The 27,572-nt window shown below is 42.1% G+C and overlaps 1 protein-coding gene across 3 annotated transcripts; it reads right to left on the bottom strand.

Moving 5' to 3' along the window:
- Positions 1-10,117: 10,117 nt before the first annotated feature.
- Positions 10,118-13,592, bottom strand: NEUROD6 (neuronal differentiation 6). 3 transcript variants are annotated; one of them, XM_019639866.1, is made up of 2 exons: positions 13,259-13,592; positions 10,118-11,953 (listed from the first exon to the last, which is right to left on the bottom strand). In XM_019639866.1, exon 2 carries the CDS (start codon positions 11,930-11,932, stop codon positions 10,919-10,921), a length of 1,014 nt encoding a protein of 337 aa, XP_019495411.1. In that variant the 5' UTR covers positions 11,933-11,953; positions 13,259-13,592; the 3' UTR covers positions 10,118-10,918. The 3 variants fall into 3 exon arrangements, with proteins under 3 accessions (XP_019495411.1, XP_019495413.1, XP_019495412.1); XM_019639868.1 differs by having other exon boundaries at positions 10,118-11,812; positions 13,259-13,523; XM_019639867.1 differs by having other exon boundaries at positions 10,118-11,892; positions 13,259-13,522.
- Between the last annotated feature and the right edge of the window lie 13,980 nt (positions 13,593-27,572).

Genomic DNA, 27,572 nt, shown 5'->3' on the forward strand with positions numbered 1-27,572 from the left:
CCCACCACTTATCAACTGTGTGTCTCTAGGCTAGTTTTTTTGCCTCAGTTTCCTGAGGGGGTTGATGATGGTGTTTACCCCACAGGTTGTTTGTGGGGAGGCTTAAATCAGAAAGTACTCGAGGTGTGCTTAGATAAGACCTGCCTGGAAAAGCCTCGTTAAATGTGAGCAAGGTTCCCGGGGAAGTGGTGAGGTTGCTGGTCAGGCCGACCTGTGTTGAATTCACAGGTCCACACTTTACTGCGCTTGGACAGTGAATGAGCTTAGACACGCTGCTTCACGGCTTTGGACCTCAGTCTTTGTCTGCAAAATAGGATTCTCATTGCAAAGCCATCTCCCTGCACTGTTGAGAGGAACACATGAAATGAAATGTGAAGCCCTCTAACACAATGCTGGACGTGTCATAGTGTCAATGAATATTCATTTCCTTTCTCTTCTGACATGTAGCCTCATCTCTCTTATTTGGGGTGGAGGTAGGGGTCGCCTCTAGTCAAATGGCCTATTTCCCTCCTGTCTTCTTAGGCTCCCTGTCAAAGGGGACTTGTGACTATAGGGAACAGTGGTATGAAAAATCTACACTCACAAATAAGAAATGATCGTATATGACTTTAAAAATGTATTATTTTGGGTACAAATTTTTTCCTAACTATATCTGATATCAGATAATATTAAAATTAGTTGGCCTTCCATGGATAAGCAATGAAAGAAGGAGACAGAAGAAGGAAAACTAGCTTATATTTTAAAAAATGTCACTGTGGATAATCTGCATGAGAGTTATCAGAATTGTATCACCAAACGTGTTCAACTCCTTCATGAACACTAAGAATAACCGTTACGTATTGAGCACTATGTGCCACACCTGCTGAGTGATTTACTATCATATCTAATTTAATCTTTCCCTGTTCTTAAAGGGCACTATCTTTTTCATTTTTAAATCCTCCACACCTAGTGCGGTATCTGAATAATAGGAGTTTAGTAATAGGTGCTTGTTGAATGAATGCGTGCTTTTAATTGTCCAGGCCCCAAGAGAGCAGGGACTACAGCCAGCCTGCCCACCACCATGCCCACGCTCTCCCAGCAACTTCCCCAGCAGCCGGTGCAGGCTGGCACCCTGGAGACATGTTACCTGGTGAAGGACGCATAGGCATCCTCACTACACCTGCAACTCCATGAGATCGGGGAGCTTGCCTCTTCCTACCTCACCATAGCCTCACTGCCCAGAGCAGTGAAGGACGTGTGAACGCAGGGACTCAATAAATAATTGTTGAATGGGCCACTCCTCTCATTGGCTCCTCCGCTTTTCTTCCCCTGTGGAGACAGAAAAATGTGAAGGCAAGACCCATCATGTTGCGGTTGTATTGAAGGCATGGAGCAATTGCCAAGCTCTTGCCCTGGTGTTTTGTAAGGAAGGTTGGTACTACCCCTACCCCTCTCTTCATGGGCCACTGAGTCACAAACCAATTGAAATGTATGTCTATAAAAGCCTGAACTATCCAACTAGGAAAGTGAGAAGTTGTCATGTTTTCTTTTTCACCCACAATTCCAGTTCTCTAGAGGGTGCTGGCTAGTCTACATTTCTGTCTAGATCCTCTTTGATGGGACATATGATCCCCTTGCATAGTCATCCAGTGGAAACCAAAGTGTCTCCATTTGCAATTCTCCAGATGCAGCAGAGAATACAATTTTAAAAATTGGTGGAGGGATATCCCTTTTATTTTTCCAAGCCTGGGAGAGACTCTTGTAGAACATGCACAAAGACCAATTTTCCCATTAGGACAAGCCCACAGTTCTAATTGCTACATCATGGTACTGCCGTTCAGACACAGCCATGAGACAGCCTGCATTTAATGCTCCCAGTGCTACACCAAGTCTGGATTCCTCCACCATGGAAGGGGAGTGATGGTTCCAGCTCATGGTCCACTAGGATGCCCTCCGTTATCTTGCATTGAGTCTTACACATAAACACAAAAACCCTTCATGACTAATTGACCTTCAGCCATATTTTGAGAAGAAATGGAATATTCAGCAAGGGGAATATGAGAATGGGTGTATTTCAATGGCAAGATGGTTGGGGATCTCTGCCCTCCAGTGACACATCCCAGGGTCTTCTACATGTATATCTAACTTTTTGACTAGAGTGCTTATTGCTCAAAGGTTGGAAAAAAGGTTGGAAAGAAGGGCAGCAATTGAGTCTTAGCAGATCACTCCCCTGTGATCTTGCCTGACCAATACTGCTTCACAAAGGCTAGCACGAGTCATGTCTTCACTTCTTATCACAGCCACTCCTGGGCACCTGGCATTGCTCCTCTTCCTTGCTCTAGTCCCTTGTCCGATCCGAGTATCTTGCTGAGAACTGAAAGGCTGTGAGATTTGGCGTAAGGGTACTGCAGCCTTCCTTTATCTAGCCTTTATCTGTCTCCTCCAAGGTAGTGCTCATTGTTTAATGATGTTAAATACATCTGGTATTGGCATCCCAGGAATGTGTGTGGACCAGGTAATGAAGGAGCCATGGATTCAGCAGGTGGAGGTGGAACCTGAGAACTGATATTCCAAAATAATTCCTGGGTCATTCCAATGCCCAGCAACACTTGGAAATCCTGACCAACAAACCCAGGATGTGACTGGATTCCTGCAGGCAATTCTGATAGGTCCTTCAATCCTTTCTTTGATTCTTACTGGATACTCCAGTGTAAGATCACTGAACTTACAGGGTTCCTCCTCACCTTCCTAGTAGTAAAAGGACCCCGGTTCATAACCCTCTTCCTCTCAGAGTTCTCACAGCAGTATTGCCCTTTTCAAACTCTGGGGAGAAATAAGGTCCCTGACTTGTCACCTTGGCGATGGTTGCTACACTGTAAAAGTCATCGCTGGAAACTGGCAGATGAGCATGCAGGGAAATCCCACCTTTCATGTGACAGGGTCGGACATAAGATGTAACACAGTTCAGAAGCTTGGGTGCAGGTGTTGGCAGAGCCTGGGCTCTCTGGCTTTCACGTACATTTATTCCACCACAGGTATCTTGAGACCAGTGGCTTCCTGATGCCGTTGACGTTTGATGTCATTAAATACCTATTACTGTGTGTGTTTTTGTGTGTGTATATCTGAAGTACAGTTTCAGATGAGCTAGTACTTACTTTTACTCTGTGTGAGGAACTCTACTTTTTATTCTGTTGAAAATGTATTGAGTCCACGAGATTAACTTTGTATCACAATGTGCTACCTGGATCTAACCTGCACTTTGAAAAATATTGTTGTTTATATTGCTTGGATTTAGCAGGAGTTTACATGTTTATGTCACAGTAATAATAGAATAATAGGTGGTTTCATCAGCTGCCTGCTTACTTTGAATCAGGAAGTGGGCTAAGTACTCTTGAAAATGACTGCATTTTATCTTCACAGCCCTATGACATATGTGTTATTATTCTCATTTTTAAGGTGAAACCCCGAGCCTTACCGTGGTTCTCAGTGTCAGTTGTTGTTGGATGTAAAAGGTCCATGATGCTCTGCCTTTGAAATTGACGTTATTTTGCTATGAAACTAGAGTTTATGTACTTCATTACAATCAATGAATCAAGAGCTTAATGAGTGTGTGCGCTATAGAGACAAAAAGAGAATTCAACATTGTTGCTGGTCACATGTAACATTCAGTTTAGTCATATCTCTAAGCTAAATAAGCAATCCATGACCTCACTAAGATTTTGAGTGTAACATAATATTCAGGCAGTGAAAATGTAGTCGAGAACTATGTGGTTGAAACAACAGAGCTGCGAGGCTTTGAAACCCATGTAAATTGGAGAAGGTTGAGAATAGAAATGCAGACACCTTAAACAGATGCAGTATGCAAGGCACAAAGGCAGACAGGTGAGCTGTAAGCAGGTTCAGCTTCGGGGGTGTTTTCCTGTAGAACAGAGGTGTGGAACCTTGTTCCTCAGGCAGCTTAGGAGCTGGGGCAGGGGTGCGTGTCTTGGTTCCTAACCCTCCACACCTCTCTTCACCAGGAGTAATAGCATTGTCATGTGTACACTAACTTCTGAAATATTATTTGAACAAAGTGTACTGATGCTTAAAATGAATCAACAAACAAACAAACAGACAAACAACACTGAAAAGGGCAATACTGAAGTGAAATGCGATATCAAGTAGGAAAAGTGGCCTAGAGGTCCCACATATCAGGCGTGGGTACCGACTATGAAATGAAAGTCTGAGGACAGGTTTTGCCCAGCCATGTCCACGGGCACTGGGCCCACGGACAAGTGACGCCATTTTACTGATTCTGTTTCCAGTAAAATAAGGACCGCAGAGTATTGACCTCATGGTGAAGTTCCCAGGACTAAAGAAGGGGAATATGTGAAAAATGTTATGTAAGTTCTGAAGTGCTATATGAGGTCAGCAGTTGAGTTTAGTTTTCATATGAAGTTAGATAAATGAAAATGAAAATGCATTTTATCATTTATCACACAGAAAATGAGAACCATGAAAGGGGTTGCTCGCAGGGGTCGGTGTGTTGTAGTTCGGGGAGGTTAATTTGGCATGGGAGATGGGCAGGGAGGGGGCAGGGCGGGACAGGAGTGATTAGCCTGGAGACCACTCCGTCGGTCTAGGTGTGAAGCAATAAGGAGAAATCAGCAGAACTTAGAGACTCACTCAGAAGGGCAACGGCCAGAAGGAGAATAGGATATGAGGGACATTTAATGTTTTCTTTTCTACAAAATGCCGTTCATATTCATGATCTCATGTAATCAGAGGAAGCTCAGAGACTTTATCCACAGGAAGCGGCAGGGATCTTCGGGATGGGGCTAGCAGGTGAGAGTAGTGTTTGCAGAGGGCTTCATGACAGACACGTTGCGGTTTAGAGGACAGTGGGATATCCAAGTGAAGATGCTTGGTGGGCTGAAGTACCGACCCGGCCGTCCTCATGTAGCGCGAGCAGGAGAAAATGAAGTGGGACCTGCAAGACGGTGGAAGAGGTGCAGAGGGCTGAGTGCTGAGGAAAGCTGAGAGGAGGGAGATGAGCTGTGAGGAGACCCACCAGAGCTTGCCAGGGCAGAGCAGCCAGAGAGAGGGCAAAGAATATAGGATTGAAGAAAAGTCACTCGACTTCCAGTAACTTGCTTTATTTCGTATGATCCTTGTTTCACCAGAAACTGAGAATCTTCAATGCTGTGTCACTTGCCCATGGGCACAAAGCTAAGGGACATACCTGGACCAAGTTGGGCCCTCAGACTTCCATCCTCCATGATCTCCCACATCCCGAGTTGACACCCAGGATCTTATACAATGAGATGTCTAGTCAACTTTTTCAATGTGATATCCCAATTCTTTTTATCAGTGGTTCGACACACTTTTTTTTTTAAAACGTCAGTATGCTCTGTTCAAATGATCATTTTAGGAGCTAGAGTAAATTTGGAAACATAGGCGGCCTCAGTTGGATGGAGGAAGGACTACAGCAGATCAAAGAGAGGAGGTGCTAGACGTTCTGTGTCAAGTCCTTACTGCAGAACTTTGACGAGGAAGGAAAACGAGCAAGAGGCTAGGTGGGGCTGGAGGGTGAAGAAAGGTGTTTTGCTGTTGTTGTTTTGTTTTCGTTCCCCAATTTGGGAAGGGAGTCTTAGCTACCTGGCTTGCTCTTGCCTAGGTGAGAGCATGCTCTATACTTTAGTATGTGATTCCCCCAGTTCTTATGCTCCTAGTACTCAGAGCTCAGAGGAAGAACTTGAACCTTTTCCTAATTTGAGTTTCTATTGGGAGTCTGACAAAGAAATAGGGCCCCTGTTGGAGACGGAGGATACCACACAAATAGGGAAATGAGATGCAATGAGGCCAACTCAGAAACAGGGTTTGAGGGGGAGACAAGCTGTAGTGACTTTGAGGTGACGCTTGAACCCAGCCTGACCCAGTTCCCTGGGGTGGCTGGGGGCCCTGTCACCAAGAAAGCTGAGCTGTTAAAGCAAAAGACCATTATCAGGAGCTCAAGCATTCTGCATTCTCTTCGAAACAAGAACATGTTTTTCCTTATGGGCCAGAGACCCAGAGAAAGGTGCCGAGAGAGAAAAAGCAGTTTCAAGGGAGAGTACAGATGCCCACAGGGTGATGGAGGTCAGAGGTGAGTCAGTGCCACCAGGTGGACTGCTGGAGGAGATCGTCAGCCACACGATGCTTTGTTGGAGGTGGGATCAGCATGCACACCCTGGGCATGCAGCTATGCCTCAGAAAGAGCACAGGGAGCCCCAGCAACAGTAGATGAAACCCTCTCCTTCCATCCCTCAAGGCACAGGGAGCGAGAGGCCTGAGGCCATACATTTTGCAGGTGGGGAAGGGGGACTGGACTTGAAACCAAACTTTATTTAGAATCCACAGCTGGGGGAGCCTAAGACCATTTGGTAACACAAATGTATGTAATCAATGGGAAAAGAGATATTAGAAACAGCAAAAAGCATACATGGAAAAAGTATAAGATCTCAGAGAGGAGAGAAAGGAATTGGTAGGCAGCCAAGTTAAAGCCATTGGTCTTGGAAAGAGCTAAGCAAACCTGGCCACACACAGCTAGGAAGGGGAAATGCATATAAAGATGGGGCTCACTGTACTAAAAAGAAGATGAATAAGACAATCTCTTGTCTGGCAGACTGGACCTTCTGGGTAAGGCAGGTGGTGCTATGTCATGTTGGAGGCGAGGGGCAGAGCAGTGTGGGGAGGAAAAGATCAGTGTGGTTCAAGACAACCCCACAAGAAGCATCAATGAAGGATGGATGGACTGCAGCAGTGGTCCTATTGAATTTAATATACAGTATGTCCCTTTTGCACACAGATGGAAGATATGCCCTAGAACAACATTTGCCACCTAAACTATCATGAGGGATTTTCAAACAATTAACAACTTTATTGAGAACCTATGATGTGCAAGGCAGAGTGCCAAGGCGGTCCACATGGTGTATGAGGTCCACGCTCTCGAGGATTCACAGTCTAGAAGGGAAAGCATGGCAGAGATTGATGGACGCCCAACCAACATCCATTTTCTCCTTCTTTCTTACTTTCAACACCTGATTTTATTTCGGGTGGCAATATGCTCTGATGAAAAAGGATATGTTTTCCAGCTTCTCTTCAAGCTGGTCAGTGAAATATAAGTAGGAGTCAGTGGGTGGGGCTTCCATAAATAATTTCTAAAGGGGTCTGATCAGGTGGGTGGGGCACCCTTTTGCCACCCTCTTTTCTTCTTCTTGACTGGAATTAGGACACAATGGCTGGAACACCAGCAGCCACTTTGGGCCATGAAGTGAATTTGAGAGTAGAAGCCCCCACTAAAGTTAGTGGACTAGAAAAGTAAAAGGAGCCTAGGACTCTGGTGACTCTCTCTGAATAGCACACAAGTCCTATACTTCCTACCATTTTTTTTATGTGAGAGAGAAATACATCTTTATTTTGTAAGTTCACTTACATAGAATATATATATATACACACGCACACACACACACACACACACACACATTCTAATTCTGATAAAGGAGAAAGGACAAACATTTGAGAAGTTAAATATAAGACCCACATAATTCAGCTCAAAAGAAGAGATGCCTAATCAATTTGAAAGACAATTATCAAAAGGGTTCAGAAAAGAGAAAGACGTTTCATCTTTCATGCTGGAGGTGAGGGAAGTAGAGGTCAGGTAAAGGTACCAAGGAAGTCAGGTACCATGACCTTGAGTCTTTCAGGTGCTGTATATGCTGCCACTGAGGCTGCAGTAAGAAGTTAGTGGTGAGACAGGGTGTTGACCCAAATCTGACTCCAAGCCTCCCTAATCCTGTACTCTATACTGTACCCTTTCCACTTCCATTGGCATGGTACCTTGAAAGGTTAAGATGCTGCAATGCATGGCATCTGTGATGTTGGTATATGAATGAACGAGTCATATGATTTCTCAGGATGGCAGTCCGCAGGGAACGGGGAGGGCCCCACTGAGGAAGAAAACTGTCACTCTGCCCTTGGTGAGTGTAAAGGAGGCCAGCTGGGTGATTCCCGTGCCAGGATCATCAGTGGGATCTGAAGGATGGTTAAGCCACAGGGATCAATCCCACAAACCCGACTCACACACAACATGGTATCTCAGATTCCACCAGTTCACTGGAGGAGAGAGCACACCTCAGACGTGTGCATCCAAATATGGAAAAACTTTCATAATCTCTGGGGTCTGTGCCCGAAATTCCCACTCTTTTGCTTGGGTTCCTCGTGCACAAAGCTCTGAGATGAGACTCTCCTTCTGTAGGACTGCTGCTTTCCCAGACACCCAGCCAGCTGCTTTTTTCTTAGCTCTCCCATATTGCCAAGAGGGAGCCGGGAAAGTGCATTTTCTGTTGCAATCTCTAGTTCCAACATGAATTTGTGACCCGAAAGCCTATGCGGATTTCAAAGGCTGTCTGGATCAACAAGACACTGAGCAGGCACAATACTGCTCTCAGTAGGGCATCGGGTCACCTTGAAGCAGGGGTGGGGGGAGGTTGCACCTATTCCGCTAGTGACTAAACAGAACTGCCTTAAAATTTTTTTTAAAGTCATATTCTTCAAGTTCCTGGTGCTTTTTTCACTGTTTACTCTTTGCTCAGATGGGGAAAGCAGTGATCAGATTCTTAGTATCGGAGGGGCCTTAAAGACGCCCAGCAAACCTGGACACCGTCCCAGGGAGGGCAGGTTTTGTGCTCCTGGGGAGGAAGCCACTGCGAGTCACTCTCCCCTGTCAGAGACAGAGAGGGGATGGACGGCTCTACCTGAGGCAAACTTCTCTCCACCCCTGGGGGGCACACTTCCTCTTCTTTCCCCAACCCCTCTGCCCCTGCCCTCGTGGGATTAGACTGAACAGGTGCTAACACACCCGCTTAGGAGGGCGCGTTCATCACCCTCTGCGTCTTGCTCCAGCAGCTGCTCGGCACCTTTGCCCCCTCCGAGCACGGCTGCGGTGCACGCCCAAGGCCCCGGCTATACGATGGGGCAGCTGAAGGGACGCTGACCCCAGGCCTCCCGGCCGTGACTCAGGAAGTCCCACAAGCCTTGGGAGGGGCAGGATAGAGGCAGCTCTTAGCGAAATTTGGGCAAACTGGAGCGGCCGCCGCCGTGTGCCCCCATTGCGGCAGACGGGGTCGGTGAAGGGGCGACCCCTGGTCCAGCCTCTCGAGGCCTGGCTCCCAAGAGGTCACCTTCTTCCCGGTTCAGGGCAGGGTCTCTGGGGCCAGCCCACTCTCCAGACGTTGCAGGCCTTTTCCTGCCGGGGGAGGTCGGCACGCTAGCCAGGCACGGGCCCCCGGACCCGAAGCGCCCACTGCGGGCGGGACACAGGCAGTGCAGCCTAGCCTGTGCCTCTGGGCCCCTGTAACAACTGCGAGGGGGCGGGCAGCCGCCTCCTTCCACTCCCCGGGTCACCCACGAGGCGCCCTCGGGCCTGTGCTGCCTGGTGCGGAGGCCGCCGGGCGCAGGGCGCACGAGTGAGCAGCGGTGGCCCCGCTGCGGTGCGCGGACCCCCTGCCCCCACACACCCGCTCCTTCCCGCCACCGCTGGACCCATTTCTGCTGCCCTCACAAACCTTCGCAGCTGTTTCCCCTACTCCCCCTGGGAGGCAAACCTGCGCAAGAGGGCATCTGGCGTGAGGTCATTGCCACCTTGGTTTTTATTCTAGAAGGGGCCCGGTTCTGCTTAAGAGGGTGAGCTCCCCAGGCGCTATTCAAGTAGGTTTTTAGTGGCCTTTTGTTAGGAAACTTTTAATCACACAGAATTTAGCCTTTAATCGGCCAGACATTTAAACGGCACAGAGTCAAACCTTCCATTTTTAACATCCACTCTGGTGTTTGCTGGAAATTTGCCACCGAATTTTGACTCGAGCTGAAGGTTACCAGGATTTACCATTGTTTCCCCAGGATGTTGAACCCTCCTGGGCTCCTCTTCTTTCATTTAAGACACTTAAAAAAAAATTCTTGTAAGCGCTTGGCCATTTTGTTTATGAAAATTGTTTTATCTCGTATGGTTTTGAAATCCAGAAATATTTCTGAAATGAGGAGGAGGGAGTTTTGGAGACAGAAGGCAGCTGTGTACCAGGAAATAATAAGTATCATGCAAAAATATCACAGCTAATAGATGTCCTTTACGAGTGTAAATATCTATGTTTAATTGCTTTAAAAATGTGGGGTGGAAAAACACAATTATACATTGTGATAACAAGCTTGTACAGGTAATTCCTGAACAATACAAACAAGTGCTGAAATTTTTTTCTTTATGATTGAAATAATTGTCCCCAAATTATGACACAACCTACCCAAATATCATGTTGCCCTCTCTGCAAATACTTGTAGAGGAATGGTTACCAATTGAATGCATTTAGATTCATCCTTAATAAAAATAAAATTGCATAGCTTTTTATATTGTTGCATATCCTCGTATGTACCTTCCAATATCATTGTCAGCTTAGTGTTCTCAATATTTTAAATTTGCAATTTTTCAGATACATAATATATAATTCCTAATCATTATAAACACATCATTTTATTCATCTGATTTTAATAACATGCATTTTTAAAATTACTGTACAACTGAAATAGACATTGAGTTATGTTGTGTGCATGTCTTTATTCAACAGTATATTCTTAGACACCTTGTGCAAACAAATTAAGTGAATTTAAAAGAAAGGAAAACAAGGGGGAAAAAAATCCTTCCAGTAGAAACAGAATCACAGTGCTTACAGACAAAAAGAAAAGAAAAAGAAGTTCTCATACGAAAAGAGATTTATTATTACATAGAAAATTCTCACAATAGTTGAAACACACTTCAGAAACTAGTAAACACCTTAGATAGAGTTGTGCCAATTACTCAGCCCACAAGCATCTGCTTTGTCTTAATTAGACGGGGGGGGAGGTGAATGACCACTGTTTATTTTCATTTTCCTCATTAATTATGAAAAACTGCATTTAATTCATCTTGCATGGTGAGAGATTGGCTGCGCAGATGTAAGTCGTAAGGGAAGTGGCTGTCGGTGGGCAACCTGAACATGGCACCCTGCCCAAGGGGACCCCTGGGTGGCACTGCACAGTAATGCATGCCATAATTGTAATTTTTGCCATAGTCCAAGGTTTCTTCTTGCTTCAGGGAAAAAATCCCATTATAGTTAATTGGGGGAGGACTTAAGGGACCTTCAAACTGAGGGCTGGCACACTCAGGGGAAGTGCTTTCATAGAAGGATTCATACGCACTGCAATAATTGTAGGGTTTCATGGACTTAGAATTATCAAGAGTTCCGTGCCCTGGGGGAGTGGTGAGCTCAGGGCTGTGGTAGGGTGGGTAGAAAGTAGAGTAGGGTGACCTTGTGTGATGAGCAGCCTCCCCGCCCTGACCCATCAGGAAACTCCTGGCGTTAAGCTGCAAGCAGCCTGCCACCAAGTTTGTAGTTGGCTGGGAAAGACCTTTGCATAAGTTTTGGACAAACGTGAGCAGGTCAGGTCTCTTGCCGATTCTCAGAATTTCAGAAAGTGCCCAGATGTAGTTTTTGGCCAGTCGTAAAGTTTCTATTTTGGACAGTTTTTGGGTTTTAGAATAACAGGGGACCACTTTTCTTAAATTGTCCAGAGCATCGTTGAGGCCGTGCATCCGGTTCCTCTCCCGGGCATTAGCTTCCTGTCTCCTGAACTTGACCCTCTCCAGTCGGAGCTTGGTGGTCTTTTTTTTTCGAAGACCCCTCCTCCTGGGCAGCCCATTTTCATCTTCCTCTTCCCTGTCTTCCTCCTCTTCCTCTTTCTCGGTGTCTTCTCCAGGGGCCCTTTTGATGCTCTTGCCTCGAAGGACAATCTGTTTGGAAAAGCTTTCTGGTTTCTTAATTTGCTTCTGGTCCTCGCATTCTCTAGAAAACTTTCTGCACATCTGGGATTCTGGCATTACAACAGACTCATCAAACGGGAGTGTTAACATGGTTCTCTAATCTTAAATTACCTGAAAAAATGCCAGCACAATATTTAAAGTGTTTTCATTTTGGAAGTTTATATACTTAAAACATATTTAATGACTTAATTGTAAAAATACAAAAACGAGTGAAAAAGACTGATTCCTGGACTAATTTTGTTTTTACATTAAATATAATTTTTGAGTTTGGACAGACTAGTAATTATAACAAACATTGACACATGCAATAGTATTAATTTATACAGGCAAATTATCAAAAGAAAATAAAACATGAGGCCACCACCACTTCCACTTCTTTTTGATTGTTTTACTCATTTTTAAATACACAAAAAGAACTGTAGAAATCAAGCAAATGCAAAACATGATATAGCAATGCAGAATTTCATTAGTTATAATTCCCCTGAGTAGAAAATGAGAAGAGACACCAGTTTTTATAATAAAAAGTGTCATCTCTCCATTAGCTGACAAATTTGTGTGTGTGTTTTTTTCCTAAAGCCTTAACTTTATTTGCTATATTATGTAACTGTGAATTTAGATAAGTGGCTGTTGGAATATACAAATTTAAAGAACAATTATAATCAGACAATTTTAAAACTGATCTGATTTCTTTCTGATCAGTAAAGAAAAATGTAAAAGAGCATCATTTTCCTAGCCTTCACACACAAAAAAGGAGGTGGGAAGAGGATTAGGCTAATTTGGGATAAACTCCATAAATAAATTTAAAAAATAAAAATCACTGGCATTTTTGTAAAATAAAAGAAAATGTTGAGACTGCTTTTACATCTACATTTTTCTACACGGAATTGTCTGTTTACTGCTGTTCAAATTATCCTGGACAAAAAAAACACTCTCGTAGTGTTTTTGTTCTACGAGCCACAGAAGTCTCCCTCTAGCTAATATCTGACAGGAACGGTCCAAGGATTCTGACTGCAATTGTGCACGTGTGTTCAGAATCCCGAATGAAAGGGGAAAAGAATTTGTGTTTCAAACGCAATTTTGGCTTTCGTTTAGTGAAGCAGCAAGTATTTTCAGCTAAAGTCTTCAAACAAATAAGCACGTTAAAACAGAGACTTTTCAATTTAACAATCTCCAGCCCCCTCAACACACACACACACACACACACACACACACACACAAACTCTTAGTAATATCCACATACTTTCAGTGTTACATAAGAGCAGTAAAAGTATGTGATAATTGCATCATAAGAATGAAATATGATAAGAACTTAGAGATGGCAAAGATCATATAAATACTATAAGACAGTGACACTGTATCTTTAAACACTTGCATGCAAAGCCAGCATCAATTGAAGTATATCTTTATTTGTATTACCTTAGGTTTTAATTTCATTCAATAATCAGTTTTCATTTTGGATCTTCCAAATCTTTTCAGGCTGAGTGTCGCATCGTCTCCTGGAGTCTCTAGATCTGTGTATATCTGCACTATCTCATTGATCTCTAAAAAGTGACATTGATGCCAACTGCCAGAGCTGGTACCCATGCCATCTGCTAGTGACGTCACAGGGCAGAGAAAACCATGTGATCCTCTCTCTTGGGACCTTCATTCTGCACTGATCATCTGGCATCCCAGTAAGTGGGTACCAGCATTCATGCATCAACACAGAAGGTTAGACGGATAGGAAAAAAAAATCTGCACCAGCACTTCACATGCAGTAGGTGCTTCCTTCTCGAGCTGCTCCAGTTTCACGGGCAATCTGTGGGAAGAGCTGTGCTAGTGTTCAGTTTTGCCCTGCCAACAGTGCCACTATTAGGGAGTCGTTAATATTCCATTCATTTGCAAGGTGGGCTTTTGTGTGAGCGAGACGGTTTTTTTGTTGTTGTTGTTGTGGTGGTGGTGGCTGCTGCTGATGTTTTGTGAAGATCACCATCCCATCTGCGCACCTGGGTACCCAGGGAAAGAAAGCCATGAAAAGAAGCTGAAATCAGGAAAATGGTCTTGAGATGCTTTACCAAACTAAGATTTGTGTAAGCGAACAGGGATCCACAAAGGTCTCCTTATTTCCTTGTTTTGTTTCATGGCATGGAACCCTCCGGTGTGTGTCTGTGTGTTCTCTTAAACACATATAAGACTTCTGTGCTTCTTAGGAATTTGGAGTGAAAAATAAAAAAGCAGTTTCTCCTTCTGGGGTTTGTGAAAGCATCCTCAAATGCTCCCCTTTCTACACTTGCTGGTATCTTTCAACAACTTTTGGGAGAGATTCTTTATATATATATATATATATATATATATATATATATATATGTATGTATAAAATGCAGAAACAATTGGAAGTCCTCTGTGAAAGATTTCAAACTACCTTCTTGTGTCCCCTACCGAAAGTCACAACTTTATTCTTTTATTGTCCCCATCTCTTTCCAGTGTTAACTTGCTTGTTCCTTCTCATTTCATTTCAGACAAAATAAAATGTATAAACATAAAATGTATCAGTTAGGGTTTTTTTGTTTGTTTTTTGCTTTGGTCTTTCTCTTCCTGGCATTTTGCTAAGTATTTTAATCAAAGATTAGCTTTCCTGTTTTTTTGTTTTTTCTTTTTTAATTTTTTTGGAGCATTCAGATTTATTTCTTTCTCCTGCAAATCTTCTCATGTTTTTAAAATATCTTCTCATTCTTATATCAGTGGCCAGTTGGTTTTCCTGGTCAGATTTATTTCATATTTATCTTTTTTCCCCCACTCCCCCTTTTTTTGGTTTCTTAACAAAAGCAGGGTAGAAACAGTTAAGCCAAGCTGGCAAGGCTTTATAAATAAAATGAACTGTGAAGCCAGAGGCAAACTCCACCTTCCTCTCCTTTTCTCTAGTCCCCTGCCACCCTTCCCCTCCCCCCCAAAAAAGCACATCTTATTTCAGGGTTGCCTGTCAGTAAAGTAAAAAGTGCACTCTAAAAAAAAAGTTTAAAAATAAACCAACACAACCTTTGTTGTTTGACAACTGGGTAATCTCTTTCTATAAAGTGAGACAGTATGCTTTTGGTATTAAAGTAATCCCTGGCAGAACCTGTGTTAGCATTCCCCTCAGAAATCCCAGTTTGGAATGGTTTAGAATTCTGCTGCTTTAGTGCACTGTGGTTCTACATGGGCACTGGGGGCCTCCAACGAGATTCAGGTTTGCTCCTATCATAACCCACTCGTTCCCATGCCCTGCCAAGTTACTGGACTCGGCTGGGACAGTTCTAGAGAAGATGGGGAAGTTGGCAGAAAGGAGACACATGCTAGGTCAAGGAGGATGATTTCATTCTCTCAATTAAAAAATGCAAATTTAAAATAAAACTAAGGCTCTACATTCTTAACTTAAAATACATAGGTTGGCCTAGTTCATGGTTTTTTTGGTTTTTTTTTTTAATCAGTCTGACCAAGGCATTTCAAAATGTGTTGCTTAAGAGAATATTACTGGTAATGGGTGCATTGAGTATATTTCATATAGCCTTTGATTCAAAAACTACCCATACTTTTAATATTAGCACAGAGAATTTCTATAGGGAGACCCAAGGCAAAATTTTGTTTGTTCTCACGTATGGTTTAATTTTTAAATGTAAAGGAGCAGAATAAGTATCAGAGTCACAAGCCACAAAGCAGCCAGCCCGGTCATGAATTTTGCATATTGCACCATATTCGAAACTTGCAACGTCTCCAGAAGCTACATTGTGTGACAGGCATCAAAAACATGAAAATCAAAATCCAAGGAATACACAACATGACATGTCAGTAGAAAATCATCACCAATGGAGCTCATTGCTAGGATAGATTTTTATATTTTATTTTTGCAATGTGCAGGCAAATGAGAAATAGTTTTTTGATGAAAACGTTTGGGGGCTGCTCTACTTCTGCCTTTGAACATGAAATAAAAACCTTTGGTGCTTGTGGGGATGTAGTGGGGATGGGGAGGGGTGAGACTAGAGCCTATGTTGAGGTTTTTCTGAGTATTAATCTATTGTTTGAATATCTTAGATTATTTTTTTAAAAGGGGGAAGACAAAAAGTTGTTATGTCAAGATTTAGCAAGGATTCTGTGTGTTTGTACAATAATCTTTCAAAAGAAATTTTGTGATGCATTTTCTACTATAGTTCCAGATATGCAAATGCCTGTGCTGTTAATATGCATTCATAACATACACCATAACGGCTGTTCTACTCTGTGCTAAGAAAGCATGTTAACACCAATACTCCAAACAGAAATGCATTCTGAATTATAGACAAATACTCAGAGTACGGGGATTGCATTATCATCATTTCTATAATGTATTTCCTCATTTTGCAGCCATCACTGCACACGAAAGTTTACATCTGTAACTCAATCCAATATTAAATTAACTGATATGATCTTTGTTTTTGGAGCCATGAAATTTTATAGTAGATTTTTTTTTGAAGTGCCCAATGTCTGTCTGTCTGCCCTCTCTCTTGCTGTCCCTGGGTCAACATTCATATTTCATTTATATAAATGACCCACAGGAAATTTGAATATAATTTGACTCAGTTGCAAGGCAATTGAAGCCAAAAGTCTAAATTAAGATTTAAATGTTATTTTTCAGTCACCCAGTTGGTACCTGTGTTTTAGCAAATGGGAATTCTATTGACTCCCTTTTTCACAATCCCCTCATAATTTGAAAGATGACAGTGATTTTTCTCAGCTCAGGGCCAGAGTTTTTCCCTAGAAGTAGGATACTTCTTGAGATAGACTTTAGACAATTTTTTCTATTGAACACACTTGTTTTTGTTTTTCCTTTAAGCTCTTAAAACAAATGCTTCAGGGCAGCAGCCGGGAAGCTGTGAGCCAGCTCAGCCCAGTGTTAATGCTTAGAGTTTTAACTCTGTGATCCCCATTGGCTTGAAAGAGTTTTATGGCTGTGGAAGAACATCCCACTTTGGAAAACAGCCTTTGGGATTTAAATAAATATATTTGAATTATACGGCAAAACACAGACAACCTTATTCCCTTTGAAGCCTTGGGCTTAAAATATAATTTAAACATAGATGTCTAAATGTTTTATCTATCTATCTATCTATCTATCTATCTATCTATCTATCTATCTACTTATCATCTATCTATCTACCTATCTATTTATATTACTTAAACTAAACAGATAAACTGGAAATAATTTGAGGGCAACATTGGGGTTGCTTTTTTATAGATTTACTTCAGGGTGAAGACTAGACTGAACTATTATGATGCTATAAATTATATTATTGTTTATGCAGCTCACAAAACCTTGCAACATCCAGCCTTCTGTTTTTTTGCCTTTGCACAAAACAACACTGCAGCCCTTTCCGGAAATACCTTTTATTGTTTTTCCTCCATGGAGCTTACTTTTTATTTTGCTTACTGAACTGCATTTATGAAATACATTTTCTAATTTGTTATTAAATAAAGTCATCTAAATCTGCCTGTTGAAACTTACCTCGTATGAGGAAACCAGTATTATTGGACTAAGTTATTATAATTCCAGCCGTTGGAAAAAGAAATGGTGCTTTATTAACTTTTGCGATCTTATTGTAAGAAATTGTATAGTTTCTTTTAGGTTTTTACAAATACTAAGAATTATTCAGTGTCCCGAATTACCACTTTTTATGATACTGAAAAGGAAATTATTGTTATATTCCAGTGATATGTATTGTATTGTTTATTTTTAAACATAAAACACAGAAACACGCATATGTACATATGCACATTTTTCTAAAGAAAGACTGTCAGATTCTAGAAGGTTAAGAATTACAATGAGTATGTTGATGTCTCACTAACCTGGCTTCAACTCTTGATCCTGCTGTTGAATAACTGTGTCATTCATTCATTTTTTTCATCCACTCATCCATGCATCAAAGGTTTATTTAACTATCTATTTGGGAGTAATTTTTGACTCCTCTTTTTCTCTAACCTTCTAGAACCAATATGTCAGCAAATCCTCTTGGTATTCCCTTGAGTTATATCCAGAATCTGACCACTTTTTGGCGATTCGGCTCCTCCTACGCTTATCTAAACCCCATGACCTCACCCCTGGCCTCAGTGCCACGTGTGCTTTCAATCTTGGCCCCTTACAATCAGCACACAGTCCTCGGCTCAGCAGCCAGAAGCATCTGGTTAAAACATAAATCAGATTGGGTTTGTATGCTCCAAACTGTTCAGTGCTTCCTGTCTCCCTCAGAGTGGAAGCCAAGTGCTTACCAAGGTCCAGAGGCTTCTTCTGGTCTTTCTCATCTTGTCTTCCCACCTCTCCTCTCCACTCTCTCAGCTTCAGCCACATGGGCCTTCGGCTGTCCCTTGCACATTTAGGCACGCTTGCATCTCAGGATCCTTGCACTTACTCTACCTGAAACCCTTTTCCTGCATATCCATCCCCATGGCACATTCTCACATCCTTCAAGTCTCTGCTCAAACGTTCCCACACAGGGAGGTCCCTCTGGACCACCCTAATTTATTTGGTAGCCCTGCACCCATCTGTCCCACCCTCTCCATCTTCCAGCTTTGCTTTTCTCCACACCACTCGCCACTTGCTAACACAATACATTGCTTATTGTGTTTATATTAATCTACAGTTTGATTGCCTGCATGTGAAAGGCAGAAAGTGCATATTTGTTGAATGAAGACGTTTGTTCCAGGCAGTGGGTTAGTGATGGCCATTTGGTGGCATGTAGAATAGCCATGGCAAGACTGTTGGGAAGTCACAGTCCAGAGGAGGAATAGACAATAAATAGGTGAACACAGAACATGACATTTATGTATAGGTGGCTACAGAGAACTCATGGGAAGATCTAATTGATTAGAGCATGTGGCGGGGGGGCCCTTTCTGAGTTATCTTTAAGCTGAGCTATGAAGGATGAACTGCAGAGGCAGAGCACATGTCAACTGTCTAATGTTCTGGGGCTACCAGGAGGACCAGAGCCCAATGGGCATAGGGTCAGATCATAGGGGATAGTGCATTTGGGATTTATGTCAATGGAAGTCGTTGGAGGGCTTAGGGCAATTTGAGATTTATAAAGATCATTCTGGTGGTTACCAAGAGAAAAGTTGGAGAGAGAAAAAGAAGAAACAGAGAGAGAACTTACTAAGATGATGAGAGTAAACAGAGCAAGAGGAGGCTGACGATGGTGGCAATGGAGAGAGGAGGCCTGGAAATATATTTTGAAAGTAGAATCAACAGAACTTCCTGCTGGATGGGCATGGATTGGATGTGGGAAAGTTACTTAACCTCTGGTCGTGATGATGACGATCAGTACTTTTCTGTCTAAACACCAGGCTAAGCGCTTCACACACATTGTCTTGTGGGATCCTTGAATAAGGTGGATGTGACTATCTCCACTGTTGAAGTTAGGAAACTGGCTCAGAGAAGTTAACTAATGAATGTTAACCCATGACAGCCCAGTGTCTAAGTGGGAGAACCATGATTTGGACTTCGGTCTGCCTGAATCCAAATCCTAGTTTCTTAACAACTGTACTTTATTACCTTTGGAATTAAATGATCAAATGTCAACGAACTGCCTAGAACTATTTGTGGTGCAAAATAAAACCTGAATAAATAATAAATATTAGATGAAGTAGACAAAGTTAACTGTGAATCTATTCACAAAATAAATTATTCTATTAATGTATCTAGGGACTTAAGTGTTTTAAATTATACATTTGTCTTTTCAATCAGTGTCTACACATAGGTCAGTAGACTTGATGTAATCATATAACAATGATTACCACCATCATGACAGTGAGCTTCTGTTTGCCTAGGAGAGTTCAGGGTTGAGTTGTTCATTTATTCCTTCATTCCTCTTCATTCATTCAACAAAACATGTGTGATTCCACTCTAGTTGTTATAAGGGGATGTAAAGGTAAATAATAGAGAAGTCTGCTTCTCAAGAAAGTTAGAGTTGAATCAGCACACAAAAAATGTCCGCAATAGTCTAAATAGAAAGAGTGTGAGCTTCCTGTGATGAGAGGTTGTGGGGAGGGAGAGGAAAGCATTTGAGTAGAGCTTGCAAGTGTGTGGAGGATTTTTAAAAACTTATTTGAAGTATAACAGAGACTGAAAAGTACATGCGACAACAGGTGCACAGCTCAGTTTTAACAAACTGAACACGTCTGTGTAATAGAAGCTCAATCAAGGAACAGAGCAAAACCAGAAGCCTTCTTCCTGCCCCATCCATGTACCAACCAACTATCCCCCACAGAAACCACTATCCTGACTTCTAACAGCATCCACTGTCCATTTTGTACATTATATACATGGAGTCATCCAGTAGACACTTTTTCGGGTCTGACATCTTCATCTTAACATTTTGTTTGTGTAGTTTATCCACGGTGTTGCACGTAACTGTGGGTTGTCCACTCTCATTGCTATAGAGTTACTCAGTTGTGTGACTCTACCACAATTGTTGCTCCTCTCTATTGTTGACAGGTGTTTAGATAGTTTCCAGCTTTGAGCTATTATAAGAAGTGCTATTCTAGTACATATAACTTCGTGAACATGTATATGTTAGGTGTATTCCATTTCTAAGTATATATCCAACAGAAATGCATACATGTTTTCTGTGTGTATGATATTAAGAGAATTTTAGATTAGGACACTTAGAAAGAGCTAATCCTTATTAATTTCCTACATGATGACCACACACTTTCTAATCATTACATGGGATCAATAACATTATCCCAATACTATGGATTCATGTCTTCTAATCGAGGTTATTGATTCCCAATCCACAAATATTCATTGGATGGTTCCTAAAATAAAACTAACAAACTTAAAGCATTGATGTGCATGAGGGGCAGACTATGGTGCAGAGGATCACACAAAATGAATATCTGCTTTGTTTGTCTAACGTCCTTTAGGAAGATAATGCAAATTTAAGATAATGCAGTAGTTTTGCCAAGAATATACAAGGTCTGACAATTTAGTTTGCGAACTTGTTGCAACGATGTTGTTAACCTTTTTTGATATCATAGGGATTATTCATTATGAATTTGTACCAACTGGCCAAACAGTTAACCAAGTTTACTCTTTGGAAGTGCTAAAAAGGCTGCATGAAAAAGTTAGATGATGTGAACTTTTCGCTAACAATGCATGGCTCTTCCATCATGACAATGCACCAGCTTGCACGGTACTGTCTGTGAGGGAGTTTTTAGCCAGTAAACAAGTAACTAAATTGGAACACCCTCCCTACTCACCCGATCTGGCCCCCAATGACTTCTTTGTTTACCTGAAGATAAAGGAAATATTGAAAGGAAGACATTTTGATGACATTCATGACATCAAGGGTAATATGACAGCTTGGATGGCCATTCCAGAAAGAGTTCCAAAATTGCTTTGAAGGATGGACTAGGCTCTGGCGTAGGTGCATAGCTTCCCAAGGGGAATACTTTGAAGGTGACCATAGTGATATTCAGCAATGAGGAATGTAGCACTTTTTCTAGGATGAGTTTGCGAATGTAAAGACCTCGTATTGCAGAACACTTGCACTGAAAAAGCACTTTCGTTTCATTTTAAGTTTTAAAACACGATGGCTAAATTACTAAGACTAATATTTGATCAATGTTAATATTAACTAATATTTTTGAACACTGTTTTCATGCCAGCTTTTCTGCATGTATGAAGATTGTATACATAAGCAGACCAGCATAGTGGTTAAAGGCTGGTGTCTGGAGCCAGAACCCCTGGTTCTGCCACTTTCTCTCTGAGCAAGGTCCTAGGCTTCCATTTCTCCATCTGTCAAATGGGGCGCATTATATTCTTACCTCATAGCTCATTGGTTGTAAATGGCTAGAACAGCACCCAGCACATAGTGAAATTGCATTATTATTTGATGGGTTATTTTAAAATAAAAATTGGGGTGGGGGAAGAATCAAGGATAAGGCATTGATGTGAAATAATTTTTCAACAGTTTGTGAAGGAAAGGCTCATGTCTAAGGCCATGTCCTCTGGCCATCCTAGCATTTGGAGTATTGATGGAGGGCACATATTATGATGTCAATGAAACTAATTATTCTGAAAATATTATAGACTCCTGCTTTTAATTTCAGCACGTTGGGCCAAGAAATATGGCACCATCTTAAGGCCAAATAAATTCTGAGTGAAGGCTGAGCTGGTTGCTGACCTTGAATTTCTTTGCTGCGTGCACTCCATGTCTTTTCCAGAGAAACACTGAAGCCATTGCTCTTGGTCTCAAACCTACTTTTGAATCTCTTAGTGGCTTTGATGGGAGGAATACACTGCACACCTGAAAGATAAATAGACAGTAAGCATTTTTAGTCCTACTGTTTACCTGCTTGCAGACATAAGCCCATGAAATGCCTCTGGAAACGAAAGCATTAAGGTTGAAAGGCTAAACTTGCTAACGCCACCGAATCAAAGACACATAGACAGGACCCAGTCACTCCCCAGGGACAGCACGGATTTGTCCTGGGATCTGCCATATGCAGGTAGATCTTATAACCCACCCATAGGTAACATTAAAAAAAAAATCAGGGTTCACACCTTTAGCAATGAAGTCAGCAGCTAACTGATCCTACACAAAAATGAAAAAGCCCAAACCATTATCTGTCTCTGTGTATTTTAGACTTCTGGTTGGTTTGCTCTGTTTGGCTGGCAAATCTCATCTAATTACAATATATTTTTCATTTGTGTTTTAAAATAGCAATCCTAGCCCACTGTTATTATAACATATGTGGTAAGTTGTTGTTCCTGGGGTGGTGATAAATTCGTGGCGACCCATTCACATCCTCATGGGTTGGAATTAATCTTTCTCCTCTGATTTCCCACTACACTTTGTGCTTCTATTATTGTGCTTAGCATAATTTGTTTTGTGGTGTAGCTATTTGTGAATGCATCTGTCTCCCCCACTCGATGGTGAAGACAAAAACGGTCTCGGATTTCTGTTTGCTTCGTTTTGTTTGGCAGCCCCTAAGTCACACAACACACTGATTTGTACATAGTAGGGATTCAGTAAATATTGATAGTAGAGTTGAATTCATCAATTGCAGCTACTGAACATTTGGCAGCCGAACACCTTAGAGCAATGAGGCCCGTCTGTCAATCAAAACTGTGATCTCTGCTTCGTTAACACCATGGCTAAGCAATGAGGTAAGAATAAGTCAGTGACAAACAGCATGGTGCCCCACATACTGTAAGTGAGAGGGTCAATTATGTAATTCCTTAAGTAGCAAAAGCCCTTTGGAAAGCAAGAGGCTAGGTAGTGGCAATAATGACCCATAATTTTACACAGTCTGCATGTGAAAACTGAGCCCAGCTACCTCCTTCCTGGCTTTTTATCCAAAAAGGTCTGCTCCAATCCTAATTATTTTTTGCAAAAGCTAGAGTCAAGTTTTCACCAAGCAGTTTGCAGTTCGTTTTGGCCACCAATACTGGTACAAGATCCAGCCTAAGATTGTGGCACACAATGGCTTTGGAGTCGATTATTGGCTAGTGTCATTTTCCTGGAGAAAATATATCATTATCTTTTTGATTCAAAGATTAAGCATTCCCCAGCTGGGTTTCCGACCACTCACAGGGCATAAGTTTGGCTTGTTAGGGGCGATGATAACTTGCAGGACCCCTAGCTCTGCTTTCCCTACTGATACTTCTTTTTGGAGATGGCTGATATGAAAAAAAGGAAAAAAAGGAAGGGCCTGTCCTCTGTCATGGTCCATCTGGCCCTGCTGGTTCTTTGGGCGCTGAGGTAGCACATGCGTATGGTGGACCGATGAGGAGGGAATGGAAAATCCACGAAATTAATAACCATCCTCTGTCCTTCAAAGCAAAAATACTTCCAGGTTAACATCGGTCTTTCAAACAATCTATGGTTGGAGGAGGCTGAGAAGGAATCAGTGGAGAAAATGGAATAGAAATAAATGAGTATCTTATGCATTTGGAATTAAAGACCAGACAGGACACCTATAGGTGGAATGTACTTAATAGCTGTGATTGTTGAATGTCTACCACGGTGAGTGAGTAGAACACGGTGCCTGCCTTTGATGGGCTCCTGGACTCCCAGGGCATGTGGACTCCTGTAGCCATAGCTCTAAAATACTGGGGTAAAGGTCCTATTGTAAGGCTGCTTGAAGAAGTCTGTCTCTTTTAGGTCTGAAATGACCCCAGGCATTTTTAGTGGTGATGGCAATAAAAACATAATAGCCCCTTGAAAATTTTGATAAAGTCAACATTCTTACCTGGTGTGAAAGAATGATCATTTTTCTATAATAAGGAAGGACAGATGGAAAAGGAAATTCTAACATGTAACTCTTAGGGCCTTTGAGTGCTTGGTTTCCAACTACCCCTCAGGAGACTGGAGAACTTGTTTTTGTTTCCCATGGGCATTCTAGCCATCACCAGATGAAAAGTGAAAACCATAGATGAGGTGGTGTGGTCTTTAAGTCAGAATCTCTGGGCAGTGCAGAATTATGACTTTGGTGATCCCTCAACACATTGCTGATGTGGGCCTTGTGCTATGCAAAAATATAGTAAAAGTAATAACAATTATATTTGATGATTGTGTTGCTATAAAGAAAATGTAAACTAAGATGGGCCCAATGGATAAGTCCACCTGTTATTGGAGATAGTATCTGACGAAAAGCATTTTTTAAACTTCCTCATGGCTGAGAATCGCTAACTATGCTTTAGGAGTTATCCACTAACCTGCAAGGACCTCAGGAGTAATTTCTGGAAGTGTCTGCCTCTTTTACTTCCTCCAACTTCCAGTTTTCATAAGCCACCCACTCTCCGTATGAAATACACCTGGTTTGGGGAAATGACAGAATGGGTATACTACTAAGATTGCCAGGTTTAGCAAATGAAAATGCAGGACGCCCAACTGAATTTTAATTTCAGACATATTTATGTGTGGGACCATTTATACTAAAGAGTATTCATTGTCTATCTGAAATTCAAATTGAAGCGAGTATCCTGTGTTTTACCTGGCAGCTCTATCTGCTTCCTTTATTCTTGGAACCCAAGTCGCTTTTCTCTCGTAAAGCACACTCTCTGATTAATACGCCATGCACTAATAACGTGTTGGTAAAGAACTCTCTGTAGACTATGAACAGGAATCACTTAGAAAAGAGCTGCATGGTCAAGGATGCTTGTTTTCTGTAAAGCATGTTCTCTTGGATTCTTCCATATGCTAATGTACATCATGACTGTCCAGAGAGCTGGATCAGGTAAGAGCACGTCCCAAACCTACTAGACCACTGCATGGTTTCCTTACTTTTTGGAATTTCTTGCGGGACTGAAATTTCTGATGGAACACACTTAGTACCCCGAGCAGAGGCCAGCAAGTCTTTATTTATGATGAGTGTGGAGGGTATTTTGAACCCACTCCACTGGTTTTGTTTCCTTATCTGTTCTCTTCTGCTCTTAATGGCTTTTGTGGTGGGGGATACACAGTAAGGCGAAACCCACCTGTCTCTTCTCTTTCAAGTGCTTTACAGTCTCCCTTTGTGAAGGGGGTAGGTTTCGACAGAGGTGCAGTTTGGGGTCTGTGAAATCGTGGGTTTTACCTTATTGTTGAATGCAGGGCACCTAAAGTGGATGTGCAGGGCCAGCTACATAATTTTGGGGTCCAGAAAAAAATAAAATGGAGACACAGCATTCCTTGTTCCAAAATTATTAAGAACTGCAAGATGGTGACAGCAGATCTAATAAAGCTAGCATGGGGCCCTTCTGAAGGCAAGGTCCTGCTCCAGCCCACAGGCAGCATGCTCATGCAGCTGCCAAGATGCTCAGAGTCCTCACCCAGAAACCCCAGAAGGAGTTTTCAAAGGCACAGTCAGGACTGTCTGTAGATACCAAGAGGCCACAAGCAGAAGCAAAGTCACCAGGTTGGACCCCAGAGGACATACAATTTTTTTTTTTCAGAGATGGTTCTTTTTATTAGAAGAGGTTTTGGTCCCCTTTAAGAGGACATACAATTTTGATAAATTTTGATATGTTGCTTATTATGGATTTTTGCATCAATCTTGAAATTTAAAAACATTGTATTAAAATATTATAAATCTTGATTTGGGGACTGTCTTAGTCTTCTCAGGCTGCTATAACAAAATACCTTAGAGTGTAATGGCTCCAACAACAGAAGTCTACTTCTCACAGTTCTGGAGGCTGGAAGTTCAAGATCAAACAGCCAGCAAATTTGGTTTCTGGTGAGGCACTGCTGTCTTCCTGACCTGCAGACAACCACCTTATTGCTGTGTCCTCACATGGCCTTTCCTCTGAGCACACACCGGACACTGGGAAGTAGGAAGGAGAGAGAGGTGGAGATTTCTTTCTCTCCTTATGAGGTCACTAATTCTATCATGAGGGCCCCACGCTTCTGACCCCATCTAACCCTGACTAAATACCTCCCAAATAGCCCCATCTCCAAATACCATCACACTGGGGTTAGGGCTTACCTTGTGAATTTTAGGGGACACAAACATTCAGTCCATCATAGGTGCTCCCCCTAAATTTTGCACTGGGGTGAGTGCTTCACTTACCTCACTTTAATCTTGGCCTAGAGAAAGATGAAAAAATTATTCTCTATCATTATTTATTTTAAAAATGTTTTCAAAAAGGAACATTTTCTTCATTTATTTCTGTTTTACAACTCACACACAGAGATGCAAGCATATACATATAAATATACATATCCCAATGAATAAATATGATTTCTTGGAAATAGCTGGGATGAAATCTAGAATTATTCTTTAAGAAAACTCCAAATGGAAGTCATTAGAATTACACTTATTTCGTATGAGTATTTGTTTCAAAGAAGACAAAGTCCTTAAAAAAAAAAAGGTTGTGGCCACTTTACCTGATAATTTATATGTTGTCCTTTCTCTATATGAAAGCAGTTAACTGATTAATAATAACTTCTGGATGATGCAAAAGAGGCTGTTCTTATCTAACAAGTCACAGCTTTAGATATTTTCTTAAGTTTCTAGATGACTGTTGGCTTATTGTTTTGAATTTTTGCTACCTTGTAGTGGCCATTTGTTTCTGAGTGCCAAGAGTCATTTCTATATATTTTGGCAAAAATGCTCTTCCTTTCTTTGGCGGATGAGCCCTCTGCCACGTTCAATCCACATGCCTCCCATGGGGTTAACTACACCCCCAGAGAGAGGCCAGACCCAGGGCCCGCCCTGGCCAGTCAGCAAGTTCTATTCCCTGGACGGAGTGATTACTTGGGTATCAGCATGTGAGCGCTGTGAGCTTGGCGAGAGTCAGCCCGAGGATTTTGATGAAATTATTAGGAAAAAGCACTCCCTCTCCACCGAGGCTGCTGAGCTGGAAGGATGTGGGCCTGGAGCTGCTGGCGCCATCTTGGCCACCCCTAAGGAGAGGCTGACTGAGAAGTTTGCTTACACAGAGGGAGAGGAGCCAATTCATGGTGTCAGGCAGATTCCTGGTGGCATTTCTGGGCACCTACCTGGATCAAGCCATGTCTGAAGCAATATCTACCCCAAGACTTTCAGTTATGGGAACAATAAAAAAATTCACTTAAAAAAATTCTGGTTTGAGTTTCTGTCACTTAACCACTAAGAGTGCTGACAAACGTTATGCACAGAAATTTCAGAACTGGAGATGAGTGATGGCTGTATTGCAAAAGTGGCCTCTCAGTAATGCCAGAGTCAGCCTGAAGGTCCAATAGTTGGTGCCTTTCCCCAGACTATGTCAGATGTCTTCCTA

The sequence above is a fragment of the Hipposideros armiger genome, unplaced genomic scaffold (assembly GCF_001890085.2).
Source record: "Hipposideros armiger isolate ML-2016 unplaced genomic scaffold, ASM189008v1 scaffold_47, whole genome shotgun sequence".
Lineage (NCBI taxonomy): Eukaryota > Metazoa > Chordata > Mammalia > Chiroptera > Hipposideridae > Hipposideros > Hipposideros armiger.

What these genes read in the sequence shown, in the direction of transcription:
- NEUROD6 (XM_019639866.1), bottom strand. Translation starts at nt 11,932, where the DNA reads ATGTTAACACTCCCGTTTGATGAGTCTGTTGTAATGCCAGAATCCCAG.